Source organism: Myotis brandtii, unplaced genomic scaffold, assembly GCF_000412655.1.
Source record: "Myotis brandtii unplaced genomic scaffold, ASM41265v1 scaffold212, whole genome shotgun sequence".
Taxonomy (NCBI): Eukaryota; Metazoa; Chordata; class Mammalia; order Chiroptera; family Vespertilionidae; genus Myotis; species Myotis brandtii.
The window spans coordinates 3,154,244-3,166,112 of NW_005357931.1; the positions used below are offsets into that span (position 1 = coordinate 3,154,244).

Genomic DNA, 11,869 nt, shown 5'->3' on the forward strand with positions numbered 1-11,869 from the left:
GCCCAGGGTGGGGCAGGGTTTTGTGAAAACAGAGTTTAAGCAATCTAGACAGGTTTTACATGGCAGCATTTTACCACTTGAAGGTAAAATTAATGAGATACTAATTTATATGGAACATACACATGAGGTATTTATGTTTACAACAAATGAGTTTAACCATATGTTAGCAATAACTTGGCTAGAAATCACATATATCAGTAAACCTCACACTGTGTATTTCGTCTACCGTCTACCCATGATATGCACCACAAACAAATGTCCCTCTCTTTCATCTCATGGGTGTTTATTCCTACCGACCATCCCACCAGGTGCATGCTTAACAGAGGAACAAGCAATTTGAATGAAGTGAAAGATAAGGCCACAAATCACAGATTCTGCCAATGGAAAATTAATTAGTTACAGTTAATTAGTATGTGTGTTTTCATAGCATGAAGATACAAAGTTCAAAAAAATCTGTTAGAAAAATGTTAAAATGCCAAGTATGTGGGAGCCATAGAAGGGAAAGAAAACCCTGGTTTATAAAATTTTCCATGATGCAAGAGGCTGCAGCCAGTTTCTCCCCAGATACAGTCCTGACGCTCAGAGTGGCAGCTCACCAATGTGCAGGAACCTCTCACTTGTGCAGTAGCTTTCAGATTCTCACCCAGTGCTCTCCTCCCCCATCCCAGCACAAGCTGAATCTCATTTGCTCACTGAGCTCCACAGCAAAAGAATTCTTTGCGGAGCAATAATTGGTAGATGGTGTAACAGCCGGAGTTATCTCCTTTGGAAAATTGCTAAACATTTGTTAAAAAACAGTCTCCAGATTAAAATTAATCAGAATCTGACACCATATTTTCCCCTGTTCCTCAACCCCAGGAAGATCATCAGTGCAGAAAAAAAAAAAGGTTTTTCTTTCAAAATAACCCATAGTTATTAATGTCATCTTAGATTTTGGTCTGATCTTGTAGCTGTTTTTGCACAACCCTATTAGAAGCCAAGGTTTTGTAACCAGAAATGTCATTTCAGAAGCAGTCTTGTTATATGCAAAAGTCAAAACTGAGAGTGAGTCTGAATACAGAAGGGGTAATACCCATCTGCTCCTACGTACTCTAACTGGTCAAATGTCAGATGTTACAGGGAAGAGAGCTGACAGCTAAAGCAACAGCATCAGTAAAATGTTTAGACTAATAATTTATTAGAAAATGAGTGATTATAATGGACAAACTGTTATCTTATTTCAAATAGATCAATGTGCAATGAGTTGTTTTCTAACATAGGAATACCAAAGAAAAATTCAGAAAACAAGACAATATATTCTTGCATTTTACCACGGGTCATTTGATGCAGACATTTACCTTAGTCTTCCCTTAAAATGCCTTTGTAAATCACATTATTTTTAAAACTCAGACACATTTTTAGGGGTCTCGATGATGCAAAGATTTTATATTAGGAGCTGATAGGGATGTTTCAGAGCTCATCTCCATGTGCCTCTGAGTCACCACCCACAGAACAGCAAAGCTAATATCCAGTCGTCCAACAGTTAAAATAATCGATGAGTGCGTGTTGAATGCTCAGGAGAGAAGAGAGGAAGAAAGAAAAAAAAATGAGAGAGGAGAGGCTTGGAGGGAGGAGGAGGGGGGGCGGGGGCAGGTGCTGATTTCAACCCTGTAGCGTCAGGATTGCGTCAATTCGTGTTTCAGCCACATCTGGAGTCTCAGAGACCAGCTTCTCAGAAGAACCTAAACAGGGACAGGGGCAGCAAATCACTGAGCGAGGGCGAGTGGACCTCCCTCTCTGCCTCCTCCCCGTTCCAGGGGTAGGTCCCCCGGCGCCGCCGCTCTGTTGTTTTCAGCATTCGGGAAAGCCTGCGCCTCAAGTCAGGCAAGCGAACCGAGCTAGAGAGTTTCCCGTTCAGCACCTCGGACAGAGCACGCAGCAAAAAATGGCTCCGATCGCTACCAGCAGGGAAGAATTTGGTAAGCAAGTTAGTCAACTTATAGCTGCGGTGGTTCTTTGAATACTCTGGGTGGGCTGTGTTTTTTGTTCCCCGCAACCCCAGTGGGATGTTGCATATATATTTACTTGGTAGTTCATCTGAAAGGAAAAGAACAATAAACGGGTCATCCTGGCTTATCTCGGTTGTTTTCTCCTTTCCTCAGTATCTTGCTCTTTAAAATTGCCTTCTGCTGGGGCTATTTAACATCCAGGAAGTTCCTGAAACGTCCAAGGAGCTCTGGAAATTGCAGCACGCGCTAGGGGGAAGGAAAGGGAGTCTGTTTGCTTGTTGGTTTCCTGAATTCTATAGGTGATTTTTATTTATGGGTAAATTTAGGGGAAGCCAAATGTCCTGTGATTACATAAGGGTTTGACCTCGGCATACGTAACACAACTTTATATATTGGGGGTTTGGGGATGTATATTTTATTACGGAGTGCACCATGAGGATGTTTTCCTTGATATGTTTTTCTTGTATTCTTGAAATATGTTGCTAGTGAAAGAGACAGAATCCTATGATGCTAGATAGAGGTAAAAGGATATTTGACACGAAGTAGCTGAGCTCAGTTCCTTTCACAGGTGAGCTAATGGCAGCTCAGAGGGATGAGGGGTGTGTTGCAGGTCAGTTAGCTAAAAGGTACTGGAAACTAGAATTAGTACTCCATTTTTCCAGTTCAATTTTCCTTTTCCTATGCCAAATTTCGGCACCATTGCTCTCTTCTCTTTTAATAAATAAAATGAGATGTGGTTCTTTAAATTAAAAAAAATAAATAAATAAAACCTATCTTTAGGTCCCATTACATTCCAAAGACAAGAGATCAGAGTTTTACTGACTTTACAAGTATTTAAAAGCACAAGAGATTTTATAAAAGTTTGTGAGTAGGGAATGATATCTAAAAATACATGATAATGGTTATTAAACTGAGTGAAATGACTGAGATTTTTGCAATCAAAAGCTTAAGACCTTATCAGTAGAAAATACACAGGGAGTAAGTGAGTCTTCCCATGTTCTACTGAATATTCTGCCATTTGACATAAGGATTGAATAGAGAGAATTTCTGATACTAATTCAGAAATGAGTTTCTTTCACAGCCTTACCTTTGGGTGATTGGGTTTATATTGTTGTGATGTTTATTCCCAGTTTCTGATTTGAAAGTGAGAAATTTTCTAATGCTGAGGCATCAGTCTATTAAAAAATCATTTTCTATGGCTTTTATTGTTCTTCTTGCTTTAGTTCATGACTTTGCTTTTGCTCCCTGGCCTTGTCTTATTAGAGTGTCCAGGAGTGGATATATATATATATATATATATATATTTTTCCCCACAAAGACTTGAATAGAAGAACTGAAAAGCTGATACGTACTAAGTTTAGCCGATTATCTCTCGCCTCATTCTTTTACTGTAGCATTTGCTGCTTTTTCTATTTGGGGAATTGAAAGGTTTATTTTTCATCTCTAATTTAGTTTCTTGATATAATTGAACTACAGAATATTTTATTGTTGTTTTGTTTGCTTTTTTTACCTTCCTAGATACTTCTGTTCTTATTTGTCATTTCTTAATGTTTTAGTGCTTAATGTATATTCTTTGAGCTTAGTTTTGTGATTATAAAGTAGATAGGCAGAAGATGTGAGGGAATGGGGAAGGGGACTAACAAAAGATTATTCTTTCAGGGGTTATTTAAACAAGACTTAACCCTTTCCTGACTGGGACTTTTAACTTTATTCCTCAGTGTTTGGGAAGAAAAAGAAATAGATTGGAGTGGAAATAAATGTGCATTGTATTACATCAGTTATATTCACTTTTGCTATATTAAACATTGACTAATCGGAGCATTTTGTCCAGATATAGCAATACTAATTTATCACTTTTTTAGTGTTACTAATTATTTGTGGGAGAAATATGCTTACGTATGGAACATGATAAGCTTCATGCATAATCAATGTTACTAATGTCAGTGTAATTTAATGTGCCTGCATTCAAGGAAAGAATGCCAATTTCAATTTGATTACCATTTGCCATGTGGAAATATGCTAGGAAAAACCGGTTATGGATAAAATTGAACTCTAAATTATCTATATTCACTCTTCTCATTATACTTTAAGGAAATATGTTTCATTTGGAACCATTTGATTTTTACCTTATTTAGGTGTGATTAATTTGTACTTCAGATAATTCAGTGTTTGGGGACTTTGGGTTTGATATACAAGGAGTTTGTAGTGTTATAAGTTATGTAATATTAATAGTCTGTTGTTCATCTTTTAAATTATTTTCCCCTAATATATGTACATTTGTTTTATCACTGTCCCATAACTTGGATGGACATTATTAGTGAGTCTGTGACAATGGCAGGTAATGTTTCACCATTTCTTAAAATTACCTGAATCACTGAGTTTCTAAATGTTTGGATCCTGGATAACTAAAGAACTACTAAGAATTCAGATTCTCCCAGTATCTGAAGAATGTGCATTTCAAGTTCCATAGTCAGTAAGAATTGATGGTTCTAGAAAGCCTCAAAATGTCAATGAGAACCTGATACAATTAGTACCGACCCATCATGCTGTATGACTCATCTTATCTGTAAAAACCAAGCTAGGTCAGGGTCATTTGGCATTCCCCAACATCTGTCCCAAGCCCTGTCTCACCTTTTTATTTCATTTATGAAAACTACTGAATTGAAGAAGTTTCTATCATACTGTGTTTGTGTGTTTTTCTGTGTCACACAAAGGATGTGTTTATTCCTGGAGGTGATGTGGAATGTGTTCATCATTCATACCCAGAACAGTTGGAAAGTAATTCAATCTGTGCTACTTAGAGCAATTGCCAGCTCTAGGATGCTTTCATGTAGGCTCGTATCTCCAGCTCTGCCCCTTTAATGTATGTTATTGGTCATTTGATTTTTCAGATGAAATCCCCACAGTGGTGGGTATCTTCAGCGCATTTGGCCTGGTCTTCACAGTCTCTTTGTTTGCATGGATCTGCTGTCAGAGAAAATCATCCAAGTCTAACAAGATTCCTCCGTATAAGTTTGTGCATGTGCTAAAGGGGGTTGATATTTACCCTGAAAACCTAAGTAGCAAAAAGAAGTTTGGAGCTGACGACAAAAACGAAGTAAAGAATAAACTGGCTGTGCCAAAGAATTCATTGCATCTTGACCTGGAAAAGAGAGATCTCAATGGCAACTTTCCCAAAACAAACCTCAAAGGTGGCAGCCCTCCTGATTTGGAGAATGTGACCCCAAAGCTCCTTTCAGAAGGGGAAAAAGAGGGGGTTTCCCCCGATAGCTTAAAGTCCAGCACTTCCCTTAGCTCAGAAGAGAAACAAGAGAAGCTGGGAACCCTCTTCTTCTCCTTAGAGTACAACTTTGAGAAGAAAACATTTGTGGTCAATATCAAGGAAGCACGTGGCTTGCCAGCCATGGACGAGCAGTCGATGACCTCTGACCCATACATCAAAATGACCATCCTTCCAGAGAAGAAGCATAAAGTGAAAACCAGAGTTCTGAGGAAGACCTTGGACCCAGCTTTTGATGAGACCTTCACCTTCTATGGGATCCCCTACACCCAGATCCAAGAGTTGGCCTTGCACTTCACAATTCTGAGTTTTGACAGGTTTTCAAGAGATGATATCATTGGAGAGGTCCTTATTCCTCTGGCAGGAATTGAATTGTCTGATGGAAAAATATTAATGAACAGAGAGATTATCAAGAGAAATGTTAGGGTAATTCATTTTTTTAGTTCTTAAAGTATTTATAAACAATCTCTTATGTAGGTGTTTTTATATCTAGGGGTTTTTATTAAGATAATAAAATTTTGTACATATCAGCTTTACCATGTTTAATTATTATTAATCATAATCAAATGGAGATCAGGGGAATAGAGTATATGAGGGAAAATTTAACTCATAACTGAAATGCTTAAGGCATTTTGATGATATAAAACACATAGGCATCCTTTATGGATATTTAAATATCACTTATATAAATATTTTTCATAATTTCTATCACAAGCAATTTGACTAAGATGCCACTTCAACTAAAATGCAGGAAAATATTTCTTATTCATGCTCAAGGTAACCAAGATGTTTCAAGGTCAGCATAATTGAATCTGAAATTTAAATTTAAAATTAAATCAATTTCTCCTGAGGATTTGGAAGCTGTATTGACTTTTCATAGGATTGCTTTTCAAGGAGGAGACATCACATCATATTGAATTATAAATGTTCATCTTTATGTTGTATGACAGAAAGTGAGCTACTCTGCCTGCAGAGTTGTACTACTTTGATTCTGGGATTATCAGAAAATAATAAGACATTAGTTAATCAAATTTAATCCTATTTCCACATTACATACAGAATACAAAACTCATTCCAATTGTGGTATTTTAGAATTACCTGTGTCTCTAAGGCATAATTTCAAAAAATACCCTAAAGCTCATTTTGACCATATCTTTGCCTTTGTCTCTTTGTTGAACTTAATGAAAGTCAAGGTCCAGAAACATTAAGTAGCTTGAGACACCAGCTGTTTAGTGGCACAGTAGATCTGTGCCTGCCTCTTATTCTTCTTGAAGTGTGTATTCACACAGCTACCCCATGCCAGCTTTTGGATAAATATATATATTGAAGTTTTAGGAGCTCTGGCCCAGCCATCATTCTTAGTTATAATCAAGCCCCAAGTTTACATTTTGTTACTTTCAGCTAAAACTGGGACTCTTGAGTTCTTGGTAGTCTTATGTAATGTCTTTAAAGTACAGATCAAACCTAAGTATTATGCAAAGAGTGAACCTGTGGTACTGTCCAAACACAAAGCATTAAAAATTGAGTCAAATCTCTCCAATATTTAATTCACTCCTTAGATTAAATAAGGAGGGGATGGTGGCAGAGAATGTTAACTCCATCATCCCTCTGGACCCAGAGAGTGATGGAGGTCAGAATATATTCATTTGGGCTGAATTCAAATTCCAATAATCTCAATGCTAAAGAATTTAAAGTCAAATTTAACATGAGTCATTTTGCCCTATACAGATTGGTTCAAATGATAAGATAATACATTATTATTAATAACTTCAAAAAGTATATATTTCATTTAAGAAGCAAAAGTAAAACATACCTCTGTGTAAGCTGTGCTCTACATATTCTTTTAAACATTTTTAATAATGGGTGTGGCTAACTCAATGACCATTTTAACATCCTGTAGTACCTAAAGAGACCAGAAGATGGCAGGCAGTTGTTTTCAAGAGATGATGATATGGCACAAAAGCTTGTTACTCTTGGATTCCTTAGCATACTAAAATAAAAATAAGTAGAAAAGTTACACTTAAATAACAAGGCTATTATATTGATGTAAAATGTACACATTTCAAAACTAAAAAATAATAAACATGCTTATACCACATCTCTCTTTGTTTAGAAGTCTTCAGGACGGGGTGAGTTGCTGATCTCACTCTGCTATCAGTCCACCACCAACACTCTCACTGTGGTTGTTCTAAAAGCTCGACACTTGCCTAAATCCGATGTGTCTGGACTTTCAGGTAAGAATTCTTCTGAAAGACTCAGGCTCAGTGTATAAGTGAGTAATACATTGGGCAAAATAGTTAATGAACATAATCATGATTTTGATTTACCTTTTTATTTATAATCAAAAAAGACATGATAGCTTTTCTGTTTATCATTTTATAGAATAATAATGTGAGCCAATGCCATTAGCAAGAAGAAGAAAACTACATAGTCTTAAGATCTAAGCCAAAGATTGTATAGTGTAGGTAGGTGTCTGTATGGGGTTAAGCAGAAAACAGTGATAAATGCAGAGATGAGAGGCCATGGTCAAAAATACAGTGATGGATGTAAAATAAAGATTTGGGAGAAAAGTTCTTAATTTTAGTATCTTAAATGAGCCTGCCTACCATTACACTTCTATTATTTTATTATGTTTTCTTTTAATTTCTTATATATCTACTTTAAGAATTAGCTTTTTCATTTTGTGACTAATTTAAGAAAACAACCTTGTTATATGGCATGATGAGAAAAAACATATGACCTATGGGTTAAAATGATCTGAGTTCAAACCCTAACCCTTTCATTTGTTTCATTTATTTATTTATTTATTTATTTATTTTCCCATTGCCATTTATCCCTCTATGCCCTCTTCCACTTCCACCACCCTCCACCCCAGCAATCACCACACTATTGTCCATGTCCATGATTAAGAATAAAAAATTGAAGCCTAAAAAGGCATTGTCACCGTGAATTCTAAGTGCCTGTCCAACAAAGCAACCCAAAGCTCAATAAAGTAGAGAGACTTATCCAAAGTCATACAACTCAGTAAGGTTAGATGTTCATTTATGTTTTTTTTTTCCTTTCTATCCCATTCTCTGTAATGAGCTATTACTATTCAGAATGTGTCATCAGAACATTCTCTTTTCTTCCCCTTTATGTTATCTCTTCATCCTGACATTACAGTTCCTCCTCATCCTCTGGTTTAGAAATGCTTTCTCTAAACGTTGCACATTCTTAGTTATGTTCAAAGCCAGATTGAGGCATCTCTTTGCCCTGTTCTGCCTCATTTTCGCTGTAATCACACTTTGTTGGCATGCAGTCATCTCTGAGGGCACGGCTGTGTTGAGGCCAGTTCCCCAGATTGATCCTGTCCCTGTAATGTCTCTTGTTTCCCATTGCAGACCCCTACGTCAAAGTGAACCTGTACCATGCCAAAAAGAGAATCTCCAAAAAGAAGACTCATGTGAAGAAGTGCACCCCCAATGCTGTGTTCAACGAACTGTTTGTCTTTGATATTCCTTGTGAGGGTCTTGAAGAGATCAGTGTTGAATTTCTGGTTTTGGATTCCGAAAGGGGGTCCCGCAACGAGGTGATCGGGAGGCTGGTCCTGGAAGCGGCCGCGGAAGGAACCGGTGGAGAGCACTGGAAGGAGATCTGTGACTATCCAAGGAGACAGATCGCCAAGTGGCACATGCTCTGTGATGGTTAGCATCCTGGCCGTGCGTTGGGACTTAACGATTTTTACTAGGCAAGGGATGATTTTCTTTCTTTCTGATATATAATTGCAAGCTTGTGACAGCAAGCTCCCTTTTTTGTTGTTGTTGTTAGAAACGGATTGAATTAGCAAACCAGGAAATAACTGTAAATTATCATGATAAATTTCCCTTTTCCTAGAGACATTGGATAAATTTTCATAAGCTTGTTTAATCCCCTCTGCAGGTCACCAGGGATATAAATAAGAGTAGTCAAGCATTTGACGAATACGGCAGTACAGTCCCAGGTTATGGTGGGCTCTAGGAGGTCATGATAGCATGTCACTGGGAGTCAATGGGATTAAGATTTAGAAATGAAAAATGTGTCTTCACTTATGAAAATTCATACTTTTTTTTCAGGTGGGGAAACCAATTTTTCTTTAGATCCAAAGATATTAAAGAAGTATTCTCTAGTTCGTTTTTATTAATTGTGTCATGTGCAAATGGTGTCCTGCATATAAAAGTATATAGTCATTGCTCTTTGTTTTGTAATTATTTGATGCGATTTTATCCTAAGAGGAGTAACTTAGGTTTGTTTCAAAAGGACAGTGAGCAAACTGAGTAATCATTTTATCAAAGGGCTGAGTTGAGAACACTGTGGCTGAAATATGATTTTTCTCTCTCCCTAAGGTTATATGTGAGTTAAATGTTGTAAAATATAATCTCACATAAGGACCATCATGGCCTTGAATTATTCACTGCCTGTCACAAGTGTCGGTGTGGTCTAAGAAAGCCCTGTTTACCTTGTGAAGTTGTTGAATTAGCTAATGGGTAAAGAAAAGAACTTCAGGTAGAATCCAGTTAGAAATGCAGTTTTCTTATAGAAACTATGTATAGTATGCCAGTGTACATTCGAGGTGTGCCCTTGAACACAGAGAGGACATGGCTAACCAAGTCTTCATTGAGTTGTTCTGCAAAAAGGACTAAGCTACTATTTGAAAACAAACAAACAAGCAAACAAAAGACTGAAGTTATAACCATTGCCAGACAGAAAGCATTACTTAAACTAACAAACTGATATGATTAAAAAGCAGTATGCAGCAAGCCTAATATAATTTACATATGTTCACACAAAATATATTTAGGCTGTCAAATTAGCACAATAAAGTATGTTTCACTATCTTTTCTAGGCTAATTTGCCTTGAGCTGTTTTCTGTGGAACAGTTTATAGTCAGAATTGTGTCTTATACCGTTTTCCAGTGCCAGGGCCCTGAAATTCATTAAAAACCAAGAGTACAGCACGGCCCTCTGACTATTTGGAAAGAATGAACTTGAGGTAGTGTCACTATACATGAGTTTTTAGAGAAGTATGGGCGAAACTCACTCGGGTAAGGTTGAATTATTAAATATGCAAGTTAGAAAATAAAGTCTACTGAGAATTTTACATTTTGAGTCAGGTTTTGTGTCAGTGCTTTAGCAGTTTTTGAGAATGTGTTTGATATCTCCGTGTTTGTAAATTCTATGATAATGCATTTTCAAAACAACTTCTACATGCTTTTTATGACTATGCCTAATGTAAAGAAAACGTTTTACATGTACAAAAATGGAAACTGACCTCTTTTTTGCGCTTTAAGATGACTTTGGGATTGAAAAGACCATCCCCCCATCATTGTCTCCATTTCTCCACAAAGTCACCTCACAACATCTTGGTCCACTTAACATTTCCCTGAAAGCAACATGAAATGAATTGTAGTCAGTGTGTGGTTTGGGGAAGTCAATGGCCTTTTAACATATGTAGATTTGGCACACGGGCCATGGAATATAATATATTTTAGAGCTTTGGAAAGTTGCCAGGAGTCAACCCTAAGATCCTTCACAGCCACCAGAAGTTAGTGGCGGTACCACATAAAGTATGATTGTTGAAGGAGGGTGTTATTTTTATTTTAAAGTAAAACAACAAAACCAACAACAAATACTTTTTTAAACTGCAATGAATAATTTGTAAATAGTTTTTAGTTATTAAAACTTAAAGTGTTTTTGAGTGTGAAAAGTTGAGTAAAATAATTTGCAACTGCTTTTAAGTAAAGACAGAAGAAAAACAAAAAAGCAATTGAAACAGGCAGGGGCATACATGATCCCATCATCTTCTGAAAGTTGTCCTGTTTTATAATGTATTACAATATTAATGTGAATATCTTGACTTCTGTTACAAATCCTGTACTGTATTAAACATGTAAATTAATTGTTTGTCTGATTAGCCAATCTCACCACCCTAATAGGGAGGTGTTCACGTTTGAAGAACTGTGTAACTCAGTAACTGACTTGTTCTGATGTAACTCAATAGAAGTGATTTGGAAGGAAGCATGGTGTATGAGATGGTGTCTGTTCTTTCGTGCCAGCAATGTATGATGTTTGTAAGACTATGTTTGTAAAACATGAATAAATTGCTGCTTTTGCCCAACCCATTTTCACTCAAACTTTCTGCTGATGTCTATAATAAGGCTTCTCTCATTTCTTTCTAAGTTCTCAAGTTTCCCTAATAGATCTCCTAGCAGAGATTAGGGAACATTAGTGATTCAGCACCAAGATCTTTCATGTATCTAATTTTATTTTCCTTAATCCTCATAACAATCATCTGGGGCAATTATCATTATTGCTGTTACGCAGAAGCAAAACCTGAGACTCAAGGAGCTTAGGCAATGGACTCTCGTGCATATGTACATATATTCACAGTTTCCTGTTTATTAGATGATGCCCCTGATTATTAGATGATGTCCTTGTTTATTAGATGTCCATATAAAATGTATTGGACATCTTTCCCTACCTGCACTTAGAAAGAGATAGTCCTCATCCTTTTTACAGCTGAATAGTACTCCCTCACAGCATCATTTCCAAATGATCATTTGTGGATATATTTGTTTTTATTCTTT

The 11,869-nt window shown here is 36.8% G+C and overlaps 1 protein-coding gene across 1 annotated transcript; it reads left to right on the forward strand.

Moving 5' to 3' along the window:
• Window positions 1-1,614: 1,614 nt before the first annotated feature.
• On the forward strand, window positions 1,615-11,404 carry SYT4 (synaptotagmin IV). Its single transcript, XM_005865759.2, has 4 exons — window positions 1,615-1,958; window positions 4,880-5,694; window positions 7,382-7,502; window positions 8,649-11,404. The coding sequence occupies exons 1-4, from the start codon at window positions 1,925-1,927 to the stop codon at window positions 8,954-8,956; spliced, it is 1,278 nt and encodes a 425-aa protein (XP_005865821.1). The 5' UTR covers window positions 1,615-1,924; the 3' UTR covers window positions 8,957-11,404.
• The last annotated feature ends 465 nt before the right edge of the window (window positions 11,405-11,869 follow it).